At 36.3% G+C, this 23602-nt stretch overlaps 1 protein-coding gene across 2 annotated transcripts in view; it reads right to left on the reverse strand.

The window, feature by feature from the left end:
* LOC117407350 (glypican-5-like) overlaps positions 1–23602 on the reverse strand; it is a 201419-nt gene that overhangs the window by 120401 nt on the left and 57416 nt on the right. For both annotated transcript variants that reach the window (XM_034012293.3, XM_059029300.1), the window contains exons 4-5: positions 21763–21896; positions 20095–20220 (exon numbers count right to left, since the gene is read on the reverse strand). In XM_034012293.3, coding sequence (XP_033868184.2) covers positions 20095–20220; positions 21763–21896 — 260 coding nt within the window. The remainder of the gene's footprint in view (positions 1–20094; positions 20221–21762; positions 21897–23602) is intronic.

The raw sequence follows: 23602 nt of genomic DNA on the forward strand, positions 1-23602 counted from the left end.
TTTCCAAACAACTGTCAAAACGACTTTATTGTAAAGTACTACAAAGTACTATGTTTAAATGTGTATAACTATACTCCCATGCAATTTCTTCTAGTCATGTCTGAACAAAACCTGTGTCCATCCTCCACTTATGTCCGTTGGAGCGACGGAGAGACTCGGGTGTTAATATCCATAAGGGAAGAGGATATGATGAAGCAGCTTGATACAATGCACAACACGAACATTGTTTAACCCACTCTCAAAATAAAATGTGGTTTGCAACTTATTTCTTGGGAATCAACAATAGTATTCAAATATTCAAATCATTTAGCAGACGCAGTCATACAAGTACAGCACAAATGAGGATGCTATATTGGTATAAAGAGATACAAAATAAGCTAATGAAACAAAAATGTGAAACAAAATAAAAGTACACCGTGAGGTTACAAAAATAAAGATAGCCGTGCATCTCTAATAGCAGGACCCTCTTCATATCGCTGTTGTGCAATTCTTGCTGTTCCACCGCTTCGCTCACCGTCAGCAGACACTGATGCATGAACACTTCTTTACTGTCCTGGCACAGATTGTGCAGGATACAGCAGGCAGTAATAATTTGGAGAACAAACTCGTGGTTCACTTCAGTACGCTTCAGTAGTACCCGCCACCTCCCTGTCAATAGCCCAAACGCCTGTTCAACCACCACTCAGATTTGGCCCAGTTTATTATAATAAAGATATAACCCCCTGTAGCTGGGCAGCAGGAGAGAAGCCCTGCACATGAAAAGGTGTGTTCATGTTCAGTGTGGGTGTTCGGAGGAGTGAACGAGAGAGGAGGGTAAAAATAAAGATAAAAATAAGTAGGATTGGTGAAGGCTACTGCCCAGCCTGATCGTATTGTTTAGTGTTCGAGATTTGCTTTTGTTTGACTTTCATTTTTGCTCTGTGAGCAGTGTGTTTTTGTTAAAATATTTTATTTTGTTTTTGTTTAAATAAACGCTGCCGCGGCGCCTTTGCACCGCAGTACTTTCCTGTTTGTTTTTCTTCCTGCTGCTGATGTCACCATTCTGCCAAGCCTGAACCACCCCCCCCCCCACCCACCCCCCCCCCCACACACACACAGATGATGTGTGAAAAGTAGTGTGGGTGACAACACTAAAACAAAGTATTAAAAAATGGAAGCTATACTTTGGAAAAGAATTTCCAGAATGAAATCAAACACCACATGTAAAGTTCTGGAATGGCCTGGTCTACATTTTCAAAGACTGGGTCCCACCCTGAAGTGCGTGGAGAAAACCCTACCTGGAAATTGTGGCGTACCCTGGCCCAACCTGTGATGCACCATTACTGCCCTTCTGGATAGTTATAATTCTGGATGGCAACACTCCCACACAGACCACAAAAACCGCTGACATGAAAATCCTGAAGCAGATTTTCTTTATACCTCCATGTCTGCCAAGTCAACATACACTGCCTGGCAATCTCATTAGGATCTCTCAAACATATTGTTAATGAAGCCATAGGTAGTCAAGCCACTTTTATAAGACAGCAGGAGCTGAAAATGCCTGAAATTAAATGTTTATTATGATTGCAATCAATTATGAAACTAATCACTTAACATGCTGACAGCTTTGGGAAGAATAAGATTCTGTGTTAAAATGAATATGGAAGATAAAACCTGTTACGTGCTGTGTGATGTGCTGATGGAATGTGCGGAATGGGAATACTAGAGCAAAGCCCAGACACAAGCTGTGCCGTCCTGAGCTTTCACGTGTCTCTAAAAACAAAACTGTAAAAATGTGAACACTTATAACTGAACAGCTCTGTGTGCTTGTCAAAATGTACTATATGTATGTATGTATGTATGTGGCTAAATTAAATAATATGTTCACATAGCCTAGCCAGAACAACAGAAAAGTCTGGATCGAGAAGAGGCTGCTCAGTCCATCAAGGCTCTTTCCAGGTTGCAGGGTTTACTGCATACAATTGTAAGCCTGGTTGGTAAACTTTGTGCTGGGTTAACTACAAATTATTCAGCTACCAGTATGTTCCAATCAATGAGAACCTCTAAGGCATGAACACTTATTGATTTGTGTGTGTCACGTTGCAGTCAAGTTGCATTCCAGCTGGTATGAAGTGCTGGCCAAGGAATAATTGGAAGTCTAATTTGTGAGATATAGATTAAAACTGTCCCAATTCAACCATAACAATGCCACTGTGCATATGGATTTAAAAACTAGGTGCACAATTCTAATATAACTATTATAAATCAACAGATATATCAGAATGCATACTGCATTTCGTTCTGTTAAATTAATGTATAATATGTGTTTCCTTATCATTTCCCTGCAGTACGGTCTATGGGGTCAAAGCATGGCCCTGGCTGCAAAGCATGGTAGTCATTAGCTGAATGCAGCTGATTGATAATTACACCCTCCTGATGAAATGACCTAGGATTTGAAAGTGCAACAGAACAGGAAGTACTTACTATAGTACAAAATGTATGTCTTACTTCCAGGTAGTGTATATTGTTATAATGAAAAATCATATCTGCTATAACATGTTCAAAATTGCTCACGCGAGACATATGCATATGCATTTTTTTTTTGTTTTATAGGTTGATTCAGGAAAACAAAAATCCATATTTAACTAAAAGTATAGCTATATTGAACATAAATAACAAAGTACAGTTTTGGAAGCCATACTTGCAGCCACTAGACTACATAAAATGTGAAACAAAGATATAGGCCAGCTGATTTAATTCAAAAAATGTAATCTGCATACTGCCAGTTTACACTCAGATCTTGCTTACAAAGCGTAAAGATTAGTAATTAGATAACAACGGCATCTGCTTTACTTCCTATTGTTTGATATGCAAACTACATTTTCTTTGAAAGAAAAATAAGTTATAGCTTAGCAAACTGACAATCTGATGCCAGGCCGGAAACTTCTCATGCAAATATGTACGTAAGTATTCACCGAATTTAAATCTACATAATACAAAACAGGTTTGCAAAGTATGATTCTCAGCCAGAGATGATTTTCTTTTCATAAGAAAATCCCAGAACAGCTCAAATTCTAAATATTATTACCTTCTAAGCTTAAACTAGATGAAAAAGGGTATATTTTTATGTTAGGATTTTTATAGGATTTTTAGTATAGTATTTTGGTGTAATATTTTGGAAGAAACTTTATAATTGGGCAATGAAATGGTTAGGCTGCAGTAGTAATTTTTATCTAGTAATTAAATCAGGGCTTTTTTCTCTTTTCTTTTGCTTATCGGCATATTTGTTCTGCCGCAAAACAATAGCTGCAACGACAGAACCCCTTACCTAATTATACAGTTCTAGACTATGCAAATAGCTGCTTATGTCACTTAGAAGAAGAAAAAATATATATTTTTAGGACAGAAGGGATTGGCTGCTAAAACATACAGTAGAAATCATCCACTAATGATGCTGTTTGAATTATCTTCCTCCACATGGTGCATATCTCTGCATTTAGTTATGTGTTCAAAAAACTTCCAGTGGGACTTGTTTTTTTGTGATCAGGGTAAACAGATACATCATTCTGCCATTAAAGGGAACAACCAGCAAAATCAGTTTGGCTCGTTTCTACAAATTAAAATAACAGACTACTCCGTAGAAAAAAACCACATCAACTGTTTTCCATAACCAGTCAAATATTTAATGCTCTGTATAATTTGCCATACAGCTCTAAAACTACAAACCTTGCACTACATTTTCAAATAACCCTGTACATTCCTTCTACATTTAAAGAGTAACATTTTTTTAGTAAATGTGTAGTTCCCAATTATTTAACCCCCAATTTTCTCCCCAGTTTAGAACCAATGGGAGCACCAGAGCCAACGTGACATTCCCTCTGCAGTCCCCAGCAAAGACAGTCAACTCAGCACAGCATTATAACTTTAAAATCTGTTTCAAAGCCCTTTAAAAAAAAAAAAGTCATACGTGGAAAACGGTGTCAGGATGTTAACAATGAAAAGGGAAATGACAGGTACATTATTTAAACAGTTCTAGCAGCATGTGGGCACGTGCAACGCAATATTTATCGGAACCCCGCTACTTACTCTTTAAAGTGTTTGATAATTGAAAATGGTGACATTTATTAACATGAAAAAACTGGTCAAACAAATCCCACTCTGAGCATTGCTGTACTTACAATGTGATTGTCCAGCACTGTTTTCATGTTGTTAAGAATCAATGCAAAACAAACGCTGCTTTCATTACAGTATAATATACAGCATGCTATACAGTCTCCAACGTCTCGTTTAGTTGTAGGCTGGGAAATAAGAACGATGTTTGCCCTGACTGTCAATGAGCAGTGTGAAGGATCACATTCCAAGTTTCCCCTCAACCATTAGGCCAATGTGTACTTTTTATGTAGCCAAGGTGTCTCTTAAAAATGCTGTCTTAAAAAAAATGCAGCTTGAAATCATCTGTTTCTTTGCACTTAAAAGATCTTTGAAACAAGCTGATAAAATGTGCAGTTTCTCAATCTCAAATCTTTGCAATCAAAAGGAAATGTTCACACTGCAGTTGTGTTTACTTTATTTTGAAAAGCGGTTTCAATTACCATACAAATTGTACCATGACCACTGTGTTTATGTGGAATTTTTTATGTTATAAAACAAATCAAACATTTCCGTTTATCTGTTAAAACAAGTATGTGTAGACATGTTGAATCCATCAGAGTGTTTTTTTTGGTTTAGGTTTTGTTTCTAAATGTGCTCTCATCCTGTGTTTCACACAAGTACAAATTATTTAAAATAGCTGTAGCCATCAATGTCTAGTGTTGACAGAAGCACATGCTTCTAAGCCCTTTTAAAGGACATTTCCATGGTTGGCTTTCCTTGAAATAAACATGTAAGTAAAGCAGTATTTTGTTTTTGTTTATTGTTCCTACACCTCAGCCACTGACTCATTGTGTGACCCTGAGCAAGTCACTTAACCTCCTTGTGCTCCGTCTTTCAGGTGAGATGTAGTTGTAAGTGACTCTGCGGCTGATGCTTAGTTCACACATCCTAGTCTCATAAGTCACCTTGGATAAAGGCGCCTGCTAAATAAACAAATAATAATAATATTTTAATTTTGAACACATGATATCGTATAACATTCTTTGTAAGTCTTGCTTTTAGGTTGCACTTCCTTTGTCATCTGGAAAGTGAAATGGTCCCCCTCCCCTTCAAAGCCTTCTTTTCTCATTAACCAACCTGCTGCTTCCCCTATTGACAGACATGCTTTGCAGCCAGTAACATGCAGTACCCAAAGACATTTAAAATGACCTTGGAAGTACAACAGTAACCTACTTCCTTAAAGTAAGGCAAGTACACCTAGAACCTCCCTTTACCATTTTAGTACCAGATATCATATTTAAAATTAAAAATACAAGTTTGCTATAACATGCATTTATGGAAATATTTTGTCAGTTAAAAGTACTTAAAGGTAAGAGGTAGGAAAAGGTTTGTTTGGGTGAAAGGTTCAAAGGCCACACTGACACCCACCCATTGTCCTGCATTAACTGGACTAAAAATGTTGGAGAAATATATACTGTAAGCAAATTGTGGGGAAACATTTTTTTATTTTTATTTTAGTATACAGTTTATTTAAGTAAAATATTCTTGTTCAACAGCATATGTGGCAAAATCTGGAGATACAAGTGCCCAATAAGTATCAGCTAAGGAGACTAGATTAATGTAAAGATCTAATCTTATTTTATAAACTGGAACGTGCCCCCCTGCTTCTGTGATGGACATGGCATACTTTAACACCTGGTTTATATCAGTAATGGCATTTTCTTTTCTTTGAACATAAGATGCCAAAATAAGTAGTTCCCAGTGTCTGCAACATTTCCCAGATTTCTCTGCTGTTTTGTTTTGACACTCCTCTGTGATGATTGATGTAATAGACTTAAACTTTGTTATAAGAATCTTATCTTAACCTTAATCTTATTATTCCATAACATATGGGTCCTGACACACAGCACTGTATATCCTTTTTGCTTTGCTTGCACAACGTACCTTATTCACATCTCCTTTATTTATTGACTAATATTTTAGTAATATTTTGACTTCTGCAAGCTTTACCTTGCTTCCATGCAGTTCTCAAAAACACTGGGAGCTATTGGCAAAGCTTTTACTCCATGCCTGTGAACTGTGCATATTACATATTGTGAATATCGGGTATTCCACTGCATTTTACAATTTATACAGTCCTAAAAAGGTTTAATTTCCCAATTACCCTGTTACCCAACAGACAAATTACAATTAAACTTCAGACAAAATAATGCAAAGATGTGTTTTACTTTTATTTACATTAACACACAATTATTTATTTATATAGCTGATATATATATATATATATATATATATATATATATATATATATATATATATATATATATATATATATATGAAGATACAGAAAGAGCCACACAATGTGGGCCTGTATGCTAAATAAATGGCCAGTATTGCTTCTGAAAAGCTCGCACTCTTGAATATTCTTGAATTCCCAATTCAGATGTTCTTACAGATGGTTAGATCCTTCACCTATTCCATTTTCAGCATGATTCATAAGGTGCTGCATCTTGATTTAGCATTTTCTGAAGCAGAAATCTATTTTTCAAAGAAGGCATATAGTGACATATTTTCAGAGGCTGCACTTCTCAGTAGAATTCATCTGGCTATGGTATTCTACTAATTCTGAGATTAAGTGACATAAACTTACATACACAGATAACCCTACTCTGTGCTATTTTGTAAGGCTTTGTTCTTTACAAAATGGTTTCCTTAACATATTTTTTCTATAATAATACTTCAAAATGCAAAGGACTTTAATGTAAATACTGACACAGTAAATCATTATGTATCCAGCCTGCTGTAAAAATCCATGTAACCAAATGAGAAAGAAACAACTTGGGAATGCTTAAGAGACCTTGAATTTTGCTACTTAAGGAATGTGCTATGCAAGATATGCATGGTTGTCAAATAATCCCAAGCCTAGGGTTTGTTTGCAACGTGAAAGCAGAGTGTCTTCAGCCATCCAAGAAGCATGTTTCTTTTTTATAACTGGGGTTTTCTGTTTGTTAATTTGTTTTGTGTCGATTGTGTATTGTTATTTTATAAGAACAATACACAAATACAAAATACTGCTTTACTTACATGTTTAATACACATTGTTCTTTCAAGTTTGATAATGGGTACTGTTCCCGCAAATGCAATAAAAGTGTGCCCCTTGCAATGCCACAATGATACCAGAAGTGGCTGTACACCCACCTTTGTGTCCCTATGTGTGGTGAAACCTAGCTTGTGGCATTCTAGAGGGCCTGTTTCATCTCTGATTTCAGGTCCCTGGATTTAAGGGCACTGTCACAGTAATCTGGGTCTGCTAAACCAGGTAGAAATGCAAAAATATTTCAAGATAATCTGGAATTTATCAATTCTGACAAGTGATGATTGACACGATTTCAGATTCTGAAGTAGATGATAAAGATTTTGAAAAGCCAGCCTCCCTTGCAAAAGTGTATATTGGTAGAATAAGGGAGCCAATGTAGGAAACTCATATAGCAAAACTTACTTTAAGTAGAGATTCTGTGCCACCAACAGAGCAAACAATACTCAGTCTGGTTGGATGGTAAAGATGAAACCATTATTAAAACACACATCTTCCAAAACACACAAGGACTGACACATTGTGATTCATGTGAGCAATTACATTAAATTGTTCAAGATAACTCACAAACACAACAAAACGATCCCTTTTTGGAATCTACTGTGAAATACACTGGGGGAGGCAACATTGGCTATTCTTGTCCATTTATTTGTAGGAATTGTTCCAACCAGTACTTAATTATGTATTGTACCCTTATGAAGATTATTAACTGAATAATTACAGAATTGTTTGTAACAAAGTATTGCAATAGAATGGAATGGAACACAAGAGCCAAGGTTGTCTAGCCTAGTACTGTCATAATGCGAAGTACTGATTCCATATTGGGGCTGTTTATCTTGCCAGATGTTGGAGAGAATAGTGAGGGAAAAACATTTAAAAAAAAAACAAGTGAAAACCTTTTATTGTTCAGCCAACCATTTTGTCAATGTTCATTATTTAAACCCACACTAAAATGCATTACATACTGAACTATATTTAGCTTTTTTTTATCTGTACTAATTTTTGGAGAAGTATACAAGACAATTTGGATTGATTATACATAAATAAATACAACATGGCAAGAGTGCTTCTAAATAAAACAATGACAGTCAGTGCTTGATGGCAAAGACAATCCTTTAGTGTAGCTAATGGAGTATTTAGGGAAAATTAACAATTGATAGTACTTCAAGCTGTACAGAAGCCGTACTATAAGCATAGGATACATTTGTGACCACTTGTAGCTGAGGGTAACGTAATCATTTGCAATTAACATGGTCAGCAGACAGACCATAATGATTTGAATCTGTTTGATCTAGCTAAAAGACTTGTTCACTTCTCAAAGGTAAAAGGTCAATGCATTGAGACATGACTTTAATCCACTGAACCATACACCATCTGTGTCAAATTCAAGACTAATTGAACTTGTTTTTACACAGTAGATCCATTATGCCCCTTGTAGAATACCTTTTTTTACAATGATTTATGGTGATAAATAATAGTTTACATGTGCCTTTATATCATTTATCACTATCACTGTCTATTCAATACTGTCTATAAAAAAAAAAAAAAAGATTTTAAAAGGATTTAGCCAGTTGTTTGTCTTGTTTGGTGCACTTTCCCTTATTCTTTGTGGCTCAGGTTCAATTTATTTCTATTTGATGATTTGTTTAAGCAAATTGAAATATTTGTGTTTCACAGAAAATCTAGCAAGTGTGCTCTCACAAATCATTATGCTAATAGATATATTTTATTAGTTGGTAAGTGTTTTACTGTGTGCATTTTTTGTTCAACATTATACAGGTGTATACACTTTATCTTCCATATTCTTGGTTCATAAACTTCATGATCAAGTTTAATGACCATTGACCATTGAAGTTTTTATTAGAAAATGGAACAAAGATTTTCCTTGACAGCAAAAGTATAATTGAATGTGAAGCTGACATTAATGAAGAAAAATAAAAGAAGAAAATAAAATATGACCGCAAGGCAAATGCAAATATAAACTAGAAATAAACATGCTAATTGTTGTGTCTAAATGGAAAAAAATTCAACATTTAAAAACTCCTACAAAGCAGAATATTTTAGTACCACCAATATGAATAATAACATCAACTTATTAGTTGGAGAATGTTGGGTTACATATTGTATCAGTGTCACTTACGAATGGGTCATTCCCTGCCTATCACTGAAGCACCTATCAAAGCTGGACGTGCCTGAACAGCTTCTCGTTTTTTCCATGTCACTGGCTAGGGCATGCGTAGAGAAGAGCATGGTAAGTTATACTGATCCCTTTTAGAGAACCAAGGTTACAATAGGATGAGATGTCACTTATGCAGGGACCATCAGCCTGTAGAACTTGGTGAAGGTGTGTGGCGATGACCAGACATCTGCCTTGCAGGACCCTTGCGAGGGAGTAATATCTGACTTGACAGAACCCCAAAGAGAGCCCTGAGCTTGGGGGGAAAGCACCATACAGAGTGGATTGCACCCCTGGAACCTGGTGTATGCAATCCAGATACCAGGTAAAAATCATTCCTGCAGCAGTGGTCTCCAAGGAAGCCTTGGCCTTCCCCTTCTGTGAAACAGAAGGAGGTTGACTAAATTGCTTAAAATGATCATTAAGTGACATTACATGTCAAGATAGGGAACACACAGATTGTGAGGGACTGTGGGGGGCAGTTTTTTTATGACCTAAGCCCATAATACTGAAATAAAAGTCTGGAAGAGGAGTACAAATGTAGCAGTTCACTAGAAAGTGAAAGCTGAATTCGTACTGTAGAGTATATGCCAAATATTAACAAACTCAAAAATAGCTTATAAATTACCAAAAGGTACCATTCAAAATGCTCAAGGTAACAGTGTGCAAGCTGCGGGGATCAGCGAAGTCGGTATGCAAGAGAACTGATGGAGCATACCAAAGTATAACCAAGTGCGTTTGAAACAGAGAAAATTTGTTTAGAGCAGAGATAGTCAGGCACAGTGCAACCCTTGGAAAGTAAATTCTTAACAAAACACAATTACTGTTTTGTTACTGCCTCTGCAGTCTTAACTTGACCACTAATGGGAATGAGTTTCACTTTACGCCAATGGAATCCACTCCAAAGATACAGAGACCTGAAAAGAGAAGCAAGAGAGCACAAGTAACTCACTAGTAGCAAGTAAGTAGTAAGAGTTTTAAACTGTTGGGTAAACAATTCACCCTAGGCGAATGTGAGATTTACCAACGTTTACTCCTGAAAGTACAGCCTGTGGCTTCTCTACATTTATTAGCAAAATAATTTGAGGCAATGATAGCACAAAAACAAGCAGTATAAGAACGATCTCATCACAAGAAAAGGCATAGTGCTAACAACAGCTTCCATGGAAGTCGGAAGAAGAAAATGGGAAGAGCAGGTGCATCTTGCCACTGGATATACCTGTAGCATTAGCTAGGGGCAGGGCAGGCACCTGCACAGGTACGTCAAGCTTTGATATTGTGCTTCCGCAATAGTGTTACAGGTAGGGACCTACACATTTGCAAGTTCTAGTTTATCCTTGAAACAGAAATACATTATCATTGATTTTCTTTACGTAACAACAAACCAATATACTACAGGTTAGTGATTTCTTTATAATTTCTATACAGTAAATTGCTATAAAACTACTGGAAATAATACATCCCCAAAAGAAGCTCAGCTCTCCAATTAACCTATTATGTCTGTGATTCTTTTCCCATTCATAAAACAATAGATATGTTACATTTTTTTTAGAATGATTAGATGGCTAGATAAGAGGCTAGTCTTTGGGGACATGTTACAAAATCAGTAGACTGAAAACAGCATATTAAAGCATATTTCTGTCCTTCAGTGGCTGAATTATGTGATGTTGAATAGGACTTGTAGATAGAGCTCTTGTTTTTTCAGGGGAATTACTCTTGTATTTAGCCAATCAGTGAATGGAATGGCTGCATTATTGTTATTGCAGGTTAAAGTAAATATACATTTCTGTAAGCAATCAGAAGAACCTGACAATCAGAAACGCACATGTGCGTACATGTCCTTTCTGGATAACACTCATTTATCTTGCTGTCAGGTAAAGGGCAGAGCTGTGGAAGGTGAAACTTTTCTAAATAGGTCAGCTATGTCACCATGGAAACAGCCAACAATGCTTTAAAATCATGATGCGTGCTCTAGAATCAGAACATCTCTGCTATTTTAAGAACAGAAGCTACAACAGATTCTCCTGTAGTGTGCACACTAGTGCTGCTGTCCTACCTGGTGAGTGAAAATAAAGTTTTGTTGAGGTATGTTTTTAAAGCCCATTTTTATTCATTAAAATCAAGTTTGCATTTCATGAAACATGTTCAACTGTTTTGTTTAACTGTTCAAAACACCTGTTGGAACAGTCCTTAAAGCTTCACATCTCGCTGTACTATGCTTGTCAAATAATTGATATATTTAAATGAAAAACTGAAAATCTAAAATCACACCATCAGCACAATTATCACCTACTCTGTAGCATTAGTAATTAATTACATGCTTTGCAGAAATAGTCAAATACTATACCACCTGTATCATTTGATTAATCTGTTCATTAGAGTATCTCATTGAATAACAAATAAAGCTGTATTTATTTTAAGTGATACAAAATATGTATGTTTACACTATACTTTCAGGAAGGGGAATTTTCAGGGTATACACATATTTCACAGTAATGGTTTAATTTCACGGAAATCATGAAATCCGTGAAAACCGTGAAAAAAATACAACCTTACCGATAATTATTATATTATTACTAGATACCATCTGTGGTGCCAGTGAGCATCCATACATATTAATTAAATGCAGTCTGAAATTTGTACTATTGGGGCGATTAACAGCATGACCCTTAGATTGTCTTTTTAGTAGGGATCATATAATAACCACCAATGACCTGAGTTGCTGAATCAGACTTCAAATACAGAATTCTTCTTTATGATAACTAGTATGGGCAATCACAAGGTTTGTACAGAAACAAAGCTAGATTTCAATTCAACTCTTTTACTAGGAATGCAACATGCTGGGGAATCATGCTTCATGCAATACGTTTCACAAACTGTTTAAGAACATAAGAAAAGGTAAGAACAAAAGGAGGCCAATCAGCCCATTTAAGCTCATGCGGTTCCCGGTAGCTGAATGATCTCAAAACTCTCAAAAAGTGCCACAATGTCCCTTTTGTACTGTGGTGACCAGAACTGGCCCTTTTCAGTTCAATTAACACACATCTCTTTCGGCTCAATTACCAAAATACTAAACCCTGAAGGAGTGGCCTGGCCAGTGAAGTCTGACCAGTAGGGGTTAGTGAAGTATGAGTGAGGTGAACAATCAACAGCAGAATTGCAAAGCTAATTCACAGCTACCTGTGGGCCCACAGCCAAAATTGGCAACTTAGCAGAAACAGGATTCAAACCTTACGTGTACGACTAAACCTGCACTCCAAGCAGTGGGCCTTTACGAGGTCAGTCACTAAGGACCCTGTTTTTTTTTTTTTTTTAAGGTTAAACACAAGGGTGGATAATGCAACATCCACAAGCAGCACCACATTATGTGAAATGCAGTTTTTTTTATAATGCTGAAAGGGCAACAGGCAAACAGAAACCAGGGTATCCAATTTCAAAAGGAGCTCTGAATTTAGTTTTTTTTTTGTTTTTTGGGTTTTTTTAAGAATTGATGGTTAATGGTTTAATGTGCTTATAATGATTCTGATGAATTGCTCTGGTCACAACAAACCAATGTGTGTATATATATATATATATATATATATATATATATATATATATATATATATAGAGAGAGAGAGAGAGAGAGAGAGAGAGAGAGAGAGAGAGAGAGAGAGAGAGAGAGAGAGAGAGAGTTTCAACTCAATCAATCTTAGTACACATCTCACTGTCTGCAAGTTTTTCATTGAACATCTAACTAACTCTTGCTGTTCATTTCAACATGCTTGTCAGGCATGGCTTAAAACAGACTTCCTGTGTTGTTTCTGGTGGAGATGGTTTCATTTCTATGGAATTTTGCTTCTTGACATCTGCACCTTTTTACTTTCGTAAAAACGAAAAATCAATAATTTCATTCAAAACCGTTTTCATTTCATTAAAGCCTTTTTACTTCTTTTTTTATTGTTCTGTAAATTCTGTAAATTGATAACACTTATACTACTGTAAGTAAAGCAGACACTTGTACAATTCTAATTATTAAAACCGTTTTCATTTGTTTTTATATTTTAACATAAATGGATGACTAGTCCATTTACAGGAAAACAGTGTGTATCATAGTGTGCATCGTTACAAAAAGATAGACAAAAATAGACAAACTGGACAACAACAAGAAATGTCTTTAATTCAAATATAACTTTTTTACACCAATAACTTTTACTGGAACAATTATATTTCCAATGTCTCTATAGAGACAAATGAGAATTACTGTTGACACCAGTGGCAAAAGTGTGTGGGGGGCAGTTTCTGTAGCTGATGCATTCATAAATAATAAAGATTATTCTATTTGAAATAATGAAAAAGTGAGGGGGACATGTCCCCTGTGTAAATTACGCCTATGGTTGTCATGTATGTCTGAACTGACACAGAAATCCCAATAACAATTCCCAATAAACTGCATCACCACCATTCGAAAGGTAGTACAAGGATATTTTCTTTTAGTGCACCACAGTTTTTGTAAATCAAATATAAACATTTAACTAAAGGCATACAGCTCCCCCTGCTGTTCAAAGACAGGCACTGAGTTGAAAATATGCAATGTTTCTTTTTTTTTTTCAAGTAGACCAAAAACATCAAATCACTGAGAGGATATAAGAAAAAAAATGCTTGGGACTCATCAGACACACAGACAGACAGAAAGAGAGGTAATTCCTATTACTCAGTAGCACACTAGGGAACTAGTGCGGAAAATAATTACATTCATCGCTATAGTCTAATAATCACACTGTAAATGCTATACTTATATTAGGCTCTTTATTTTTAGTTTCTATTTGATGTCATATTTCCCAGAAATATATGGGTGTATCAAAAAATGAAAGAAAGTGCAAAGAAATACTACATTTTCCAGTTTTCCTGGTTAATATTGGTGGCAGTACGACAAAGTAAATGATCTGCTTCTGTCTGTGGTGAATATCAATGTCTGTGTGATGGTGTACAGCTGGTGAGGTTAACCAGTACCAGTGCTGTAACAGATTAAACAGACAGCTTCACATTGTGCTAGAACATGTTATCAAATGGTTCAGCCCTATTAATAATATTCATTCTAGTAGTACCTGCAGTAATGTGCATCCTTCTACCACACAGTATGTATTTATGTATGTCAGAGAGAAATACACTTCCTGAACACATTATTAGGACCTGTCTACCTGATTCAGTTCGGCTTTGCTCTGTATTCGAGAGGCACATTAGGTTGATTATATGATGTGACATGAAATCCCTGCAGCACTATAAAGCAGTTTATTCCAACACTGTTATGGTTCAAGTCCATTAAAAAAGTTCATTGTGCCAGAATTGTGCACAAGTGGTTTGAGAGAGCATGAGAGAGACTTCAGGCTTCTTCCACGGCCACCACAAGCCCGGATCTCAATCCAATTGAGCAGGTTTCATCTTGATCCCGTCTAGATCTCTGCACCACTCACTTGAAATATAAATGAAAAACATCCCTCAAGACACCTTCCAGCACCTTGTCGAGTGTATGCCAAGTTATGTCAAGGCAAGCAGTGTGATCAGGGCCATGTGACCCAACCCACTAGGTACAAGTTCACATAGTAGATCAATCGTGTCACTTCAATAGCAACCTCCCCACTAAGATTTGACTACATATATATATATATATATATATATATATATATATATGTGTGTGTGTGTGTGTGTGTGTGTGTGTGTTTATATAAATATCAATTTACAGGCCATGTGGACCATTTGGGCCATTTTTATGGTGCCTTAAAATACTGTACAGTATATTATAAAATATGTACATTAAAGTTGTATAGGTGGTCAAACATCTTGTCCCATATATTTCAGTCGGAGTCTGCTAAATGTTTTGCTCCGTTTCTTTATATCTGTCGTTCATGCATAGTGAAAACAGGTTCTTACTTTTTTTTTTTTTATCGAGCAGAGCTTTCCATAATTAATTCACCAGATGGAAATGTCAATAGAGGACTGAATCAAACACTCGCTTAATGAGGAATGATTTCATATGAGAAAAGATGACCGCAAGGAGGAAATTAACCTGTTAATGTTTTTTCATAGATTCCCATTATTAGCATTTAATAGCTGTCAACTATGTTAAGTCTTAGCAAGCAGTAAGTAGATGGTTTTGTAACAGCTGTCTGACTCTAGACTGCATGACAAGCAAAGACATATGAGTGTGGTATTAACGCTGTAGCTACTGCCCTTTTCCTTGCACAATGAACATGACTTATATCTGATAACCACCAGATACTGTAACACCAGAGATAGTAACCAGGAATGCCATCACATCTCAAACGTAAGATAACTAGAATTCATTTAGTATAATAAGATATTTAGTGTACAGAGAAGCATTTTTGTAGAGGTCCTACTAACAGAGACTGACACCATGTATGGTCAGAAAAATGTGGTACATTAAACAAACAAAGAGGTTTTATATAGGCGAAAATGCCTTTCCCTAGATTCTGTACACACCATTTCATTTGCATTTACCATTTTCACCCTGACCCACTGCATGAAGCTAAGAGAAGCTAAAAAAAATACCAATTCATGAAAAAAGGATAATAGTTTGATATGCATGATGCATATTTTCCTTTCTGAAGTGTCATAAAATCCAAAAAACACCCCATATCTAATCTATATATATATAAAAAAAATTAAAGGGTATACTAGCCCTCAATAGAGAGGTCAGGAAATGGGTTTATAAGAAAAGCTCAGTGGGATTGATTACTTAAGCATAGAAATTACAGCAAACTCAATTAACTGATTTTTGTCTTGAACAAATCCTATAGCTGTTTGGGAAATAAGACTGAAGCCTCAGGCGAAGGATTTGAACTCACAAAGCAAGTTTTTATTCAAGTACCATTGTGTATAAAACATACGAGTTAGCATCTCGTCAACAAGGCTTGATGAAATGTTACTTAGCCTACATCAGTGTTTCTCAACCTTTTTCATGACAACGCCCCCTAAGGATCAGCTGAGCTTAGTCATCGCCCCGTTGCCACAGAAAATAAAAAATAAAAATAAGAATTACTGGCGATTAACAATGCCGTTTAATTAACATAAATTATTAATTACATTTAATTCCACTAGTTCTGAGAATTACAGAGAAATAATTCATTAAACAAAAATAATTAAACCCCAGCCATGGTACAATCAACATGTAGATACATACATAAAATGTTTATTATTATGGAACACTGCCGACATATCTTCTTTGCTTGCGCCATGGTGTGGATAGCAGTAACAGAGATATGCGAACCGGTTCCTTTGAAATCGGAACCCGGTTCCTGACGAACCGGATACAAATATCGGGGATCCGGTTCCAGTGAGTACTATTATGTTTTAAGTAAAACTGATTATTAAAACATTAATTTCTGTCAAAAATACATTTGATAACTATAATTGACATCTTCACACTTAGAAAAAAAGGTCTGCAAAATATTTATTACAGCAATAACAGGGTTTAAAGTTTTTTTGGTTTTTTTTATTATATTTATTTCCCTGGAGAATAATTGAGTCTCACTTTTACATGAAGTGATGAAAACGCTTTGGGTAAAGTGAATCTTCTGTAATTTAACCCCAAGCCGATGAGGTTGTATTTCGGCTTGGGATCCTAACATACACTGACCTATTTGCACATACCATGTGGTTAAAGATTTGTTTTAATTGTAAGCTTTGTATGGCTTTTGCTGTTGTAATAAAACTGTTACTCTGCAAATTGGAGATTATTGATTATTTTGTTAACTTTAATTACACAGGGCGATTTCATAGATTGCAGAATATGGGATCGGATCCATAAACATGGCAAAAGATGCATTGTTTATAGATCATATCATATGTACAGTGTCAAATATTTTTCCTTTGCAAAACATGTTTTATGTATCTCAAGTTTTTTTTTTTCTATTTATTTGGAACCGATTCCAAAACACATTGTGTGTAAGTAGCTGTGGCAAAGCGCCAGTGTTTGTACTCACCGTGTTTGTTTGTCTCTCCGTGCACCGTTTGTTAAGTGTTTAGTACGTTTTGTTTGTCTTTTTATTTTGGCGTGTAGTGCCGTGTCCCGTGTTTTTGTCTGTTCAAACCTTTTATTTTCTGTGCTGTTTTATTAAATGCTGAGCGAAACCATTCGCTCAGCTCCACCAAAACCCCAAGTCTCTGTTTATTTACTTCCTGCTTCTGGTCTGACGCCACCCACTCTGGCCGTCTTTGTGACAGTAGCTAATCGGTATTTTAAAATAAGTTTCCTTAGAATTTTAAATAAGAATACACAACGCCCCCCTTTTTAGCTAAAACGCCCCCCTCCTGTCCTCTTGGATGTAAACGCCCCCCTCCTGTCCTCTTGGATGTAAAAGCCCCCCTCCCGAACTCTTGGATGTAAACGTCCCCCTTTGGCTTCAGAACGCCGCCTGGGGGGCGGTAGCACCCCCGTTGAGAAACACTGGCCTACATTATAACTATGGCCAAATGTATTGCATCACCCTATAGAATTAACTAATGAAATAAAACCTGCTATATAATGTTATGTTAATAGATTGAATTACATACCGCTTTATAGTTTTCCATATACTTAACAGAAAACTGACAAATTTAAAAACAATCTAGCACGAAATACTGTACTACTATTATGGCTTCCGGTAGACTTTTGCGATATCATTTTGTAGTTTATTGATTACATGATGTTAAATAAAAGATCTAAATGATGTTCATATAGTAAAAAAAACCTCTCAATCCTAAAATTCAAGGTGATGCAAAACATTTGGCTATATCTGTACATTATTTCACACACACATTTTCTTAAGGAAGCCAACAGAATTATAACTGTACTGTATATTACCATTTCCCGGTCTGATAAATGAGAAATATTTGTATAACGTACTTCCAGGGTGGTTGAAGGCTTACTTCACATTCACTGTTTTTTTAAAGAAGTGCTTTCTTTCTCTGCAATGTAAATAGTAAGCACAACAGAAAATGTATGTCTGTATTCAATAAGAAAAAAATAACTAACAAAACTCCCTGGGAGAGTGCTCATTTGTATTTTGACAAAACAATAAATTAAATGTTCTTATTAGTAAGCAAATGAGACAGGAAAAAAGCTTATTAGCACAGTAAGTCTCTAGTACCCCATTCAATAGAGGACTGTCAAAAGCTAAAAGAACCAAGATGAATCCAATTGCTAAACGTATTTTCTTGTATTTCTGGAAGGTAGAACACAGCCTAATCTGGACAGTATGACAAATTGATCAAATACAAAGCTGTTATAGTCTGTTTCATGTTCCGAGGCATACCGTACTCTGGCACGATACCATGCTCTAGTAAAGGATTTAGCAGCAGAGAGAGAATGAATAACTGATAATCTTTTTTGTGTGTTTATCAATCCCTCAAGGAAAGGGTCCCTGCTTGAAATAAATGTGAGGTTTGCAGAAGCAGCAACAGCTCATTCACTAATGTAAACCATATGTTTGATAACTGGCATAATGCTTTTTATTGAAAAGTCTAGGATAAGCTCCCACTAAAGATGAACAACCCTACAAACATTTCGCAAACATTTATAATATGTAACACACTTTTTTTGTAAATTGATTGTCGTATGTGTCCCATTATTTTTGTGCAAATTGCATACGGTAATAAAAGTTCTTCACAATCCCCAGTTAATTTGTACTAAAAGCCTTCTATCTTGCAGAACCATTTAAAACTATAAAAGTCTAGGCACAATTACTTCAACCTCACTGTACTGTCTTCTAATGCTTCCAGATATAATGAGTCAGACAAGTCAAGTCCAGATAGTTGAATTTACAAGTGCAATCTGTGTTGTAGAACATGTATGTGTCCGGGAAGCATTTCATTTTTGACCCCAATTCAAACTTATTCGAGATCACATTTAACCCAGATAACAACAAGCACAGCATACCTTTATTTGTCTGCAGATCTGTTTATGAAACGACTAAGGCAAATGAATGCAGGAACACAAAGTGACAGGCTAGAAAGGTTGAACTGTTTAAATGCATAGACTAAAACACACCGCACATTTTAGCAAATGCAGAGCATCCTGATGACAGCTACTTATAACACATGATTTTACAGCACTTGCAGGTGAACGCCAAAGGAAGTGGTGTTAGTGGCTCTGAGCCAAAAACCCATCCTTTGGTTGAAGAATGTAACCACCGTCCTGTTACACCAGGGCATGTATTTTGTTACAGCATAACAATACGAACTTTGAAGCGAAGTTGTTCTTGAATATGAAATGATCATGTACCTCAATTTTACCTAATATATGATAATAAAGCAAGCTGCTGTATAATGAACCTCTTATTGCTGTTTATATACAGTGTATTGTATGAATCCCTTCAAAATAAAAAAAGAAACCTACCTATAGTGCAAAGCAATTGGAAATCTGAATTGAGTGCGAGTGAATATTTTCAAAGGGCTTCAAGATACAGGTAACCCATGAGATGCATGTATTTGTCACCTGTGCTTCCTGACACTTTATGTGAAAAAACCGTAAATGTCACAGCAGTCTAGCAAGATGAAAAGGCTGTTTGTGAGTCTTGCAGATTACAACACTTCTATCTGGCATATTGTCTAGTGCATACAGATACAAAAAGAAAGATGTTTCAAAAAAGGAATAACGTACACTGTAAGTTACTTTTTTTTTTTCTATGGTAAAATATAAAGTCAAAGATGCGGTGGCTTGTTTATAAATACTAGTGATGGCAAGTCAACATTTTAATTTTAGAAACAAACCTACCTCTTAACTACATCTGCTCCATTCCAACATGATAAGCCATCAGCAGCAGCCAATTCACTTACACAGAGCTGGTCAGCCAGCCCACCATAGAATGTCCTGTAGAGCCTCAGACTGCTGATGAACTCTCTGCAAGGCAACGAATAAAACAATCTAGTAATTAAAGTACTACACCTAAAGCACAGTACAACACAAGCTAAAGCATATTAATCCCAGTACTGGTGCACATTTTTTTTTTCTTTTTTTACCAGGACTCAAATACTGTGTTTTCATAAAGGTGGCATTTACAGGAGTTGAGACAAATATGGTGTTGGGAAACCATGGACGGAACTTGTTAACTGTGCCAAGTCTGCAGAGTGTTTATTTTCTGGAATGATTTGCTGCCTCATACTGCAGGGAGATGGAGATGTGCAGCAGTGTCAATAGTGCCACCAATACTGTCTCTCATGAAAGCTATATGAACATTAAAATAGCTCCCTGTAGTGGGCTACTGTTTTTACGGTATATTGGCAACTGGAAAAAAACTGAAAAATCTATTTATTTTTATTTTTATATATTATTCTTATTTATTTTGCTTTATGTTATAACTAGGGCTTCGGATTTTTGGTTTTAACCGATAAAAAAAAAAAAATGAAATCGTTGCATATCTAATAAACACCAGAAAAACACTGGAAATGGTTACTTGACTTGACCCCTTTCCCTGTAAAAATAAAATACAGTAACCTACAAAACAAGTTGGCAATGTCCTGACTTGTATCTCGCATTGATTCGTTCTGAATACCCACCCCAAATGATGAGTGGCAACACAATCCTATTAGGGGATTGTAACATGCGTGTGAGATTTAAAACGAGATTACAATACTAGAGAGGAGGATTGTTCTTGCTTGCAAGATTTATTTCAGTTTTATTTTATTACATATTACAGTTCTGTAGGGAGTATTTACAAGCTTGTGGAATATAAAACAGAATTGCAATTTGTGGCGAAATGTAAAAAAATGCCTAAACATGCAGAAATCCCAGAAGAATGTGCCTGTGACCATAAGGATTTAATTGTGGAAGACAGCAAAGGAAAGAAGGTACATGAAGTGTGCAAGCACTGTCGTGTTAATAATTTTAGAAAGTAACGGAAAACAGTAATTTGATACAGTATATAAAACGCGAAAGCCCTCTCGCCACCCCAATTTTTTTTTTACATAAACTCAAAAACAGAAGCCCTAGTTATAATACTGAGACATACTGTATCGCACTTCAGACACCCGGCAGGCATTACAGCCAAATTGGTGAAGATTGGTGCAAAAGCAGGCCAGTTAACGTGTTCACCATGTGGAGTGTGACAGGAGGGTGATGCATAATCATTTTAATGTTCAAACTACAGCCAGAAAGCAAAGCAATATATCGGAATAAGAGAAATTTGCATGCAATGATTATTTTTGTAAAAACTTTAAGACATATAAATATTCCCTTTAAAGCAATACAGCTTTCTGTTTTTTTTTGGTTTTTTTCTCACACGCCTCCTGTGCAGCAAGTAACTTAAGATAATATACCGTGATTTGTCTGATAACAGGGTACTAGCCTGATAACAGGACATAGTGTAATGAGGGGGAAAAAATGGTCTCATATGTTTTTTATGTTTGTTCCGAGTGTTTTAAAGTGAATGAAAATATTTCTTACTTTCTTCTGCTGGCTAGTGTCTCTTCACTCTCTCGCTGCGGTGCTTTAAGGGTGAGATCACGTTTGTTGTCCTCCAGCTGACCACCTGAAGAGTGTCCTGGTTTTCTACTTGGATGTCCACATGCTTTATTCACCTGAAACCAGAAGAAAGGAGCAATAACAAACAAATATCCATTCTGTGATCAGCACAGCTGCAGATTCATTTTTACACAAAACACATCATTAATATCAACAGCAATACCAATGTCAGTCTATATGTGTGAGTTTCTGATATGGACCCATAACGGAGGCTTGCAGGACAGAAATGCATAATCTATTATAAAGTTCATCCCTGGTTCATGGAACTGTGTTTTCAAACCTGTCATTGACTGTTTAGATGAAAAAAGAGCATTAAAATCTTGATTCTTGTCAGTCAGGAAATAAATGATTCACTGTCGAAGGAACTGCTCTACCATGATCTTTGAGTATGACTGTGATGTGACCTTACACAGCTTGCAGTAGACACTCTGTGAGGTACCATCCTTTCATCAAACCCACACATTCCCATCACTGGGACCCAACAACTGCAGCTGATGGATTTATTTCGCTCATTTCGCAACGTTATGGTGAATGACAACAGTAACAGGTTCGTTTGAAAAAGAACACATTAATAACCGTATTTTTTACTCTGTACTGAATCTTAATTGCGCATCACACTCGGAGGGATCAAAACATTCCTAGACCCAAAGGGCCCAATTTTGATGAACGCTAAAAAGAAATGGAAGGCAATGTGCAAACCGTGCCTGTGTGGCGTCCTGCCAGATCCCCCGTGTTGTGGTTCTGAACAGAGCAAAGGCTGGACGCTGGTGTGATTTGGTGCGCACCGGCCAATCCATGGAAGGTGGGAGGTAGAAAAAGTTAGCAAGTCTAGAGAAACTGACTTCCCCTTTAAGGTGAAATGCTCCTTGCTGTGCATGTGTTTTCTGAGATTTTTTGATAATAATAATAATAATAATAATAATAAAAAATATATTAAAAAAACATGATTTATTTCCATTATAGTAAACATCCCACCACGATAGCTTATATTGGGTATAGTGCTGAAACTATATCGATTTATAGGAAATATACCTAAATATAAATTTGTAGGAAAACATTTTTTTTAAAAAATACACTTCCTAAGTACTACTATTATTATTATTTATTTCTTAGCAGACACCCTTATCCAGGGCGACTTACAATTGTAAGCAAATACATTTCAAGTGTTACAGTACAAGTAATAATACAATTAAGAGCAAGAATAATACAATTAAGAGCAAGAAGTAGTTACTAGAAGTTATTTATTGCTAAGTGTTTTAATTGTGTTAATATAGGTCATATTTGAATATCCTATTTTTCAGAATGTTCGCGCATATTAAATCCTACATGAATTGGATAACATTAAATTCACGGGGCGGGAACCAGGGTTGCGAGACGAAGGAAGTGTTTTGCAACGATTCGAGGCTTGGCCTCTAGAGCAGCGGAGAGAGAGAGAAAAGGACGGGCAGGACTCCAATCGAGAGAGCCTTCCCTATGAAGTCGAGGCTGGCCCTATCAGCCTCCGGGCCCCTGATAACAGAGAGTCCTCTGACTTCTCGTTATAGACTCGGCCTCGTGACTGGGTCCCAGTTAGCGACCGGGTTCAACCCTCAGAGGACGGAACGGCTCATACGAAGCTTTGACGTAAGTAAGAAAAGATAATCTGAAAGAACACAAATAATTGTTAGTTACGGGAGGATAAAGGAGGAAGTAAGACAGAGCCTTCTTTCATGAGGCAAGATAAAGCACATGAGCTGTGAAAGAATAGTGTGTCTGGTGATCC

The sequence above is a fragment of the Acipenser ruthenus genome, chromosome 8 (assembly GCF_902713425.1).
Source record: "Acipenser ruthenus chromosome 8, fAciRut3.2 maternal haplotype, whole genome shotgun sequence".
NCBI lineage: Eukaryota > Metazoa > Chordata > Actinopteri > Acipenseriformes > Acipenseridae > Acipenser > Acipenser ruthenus.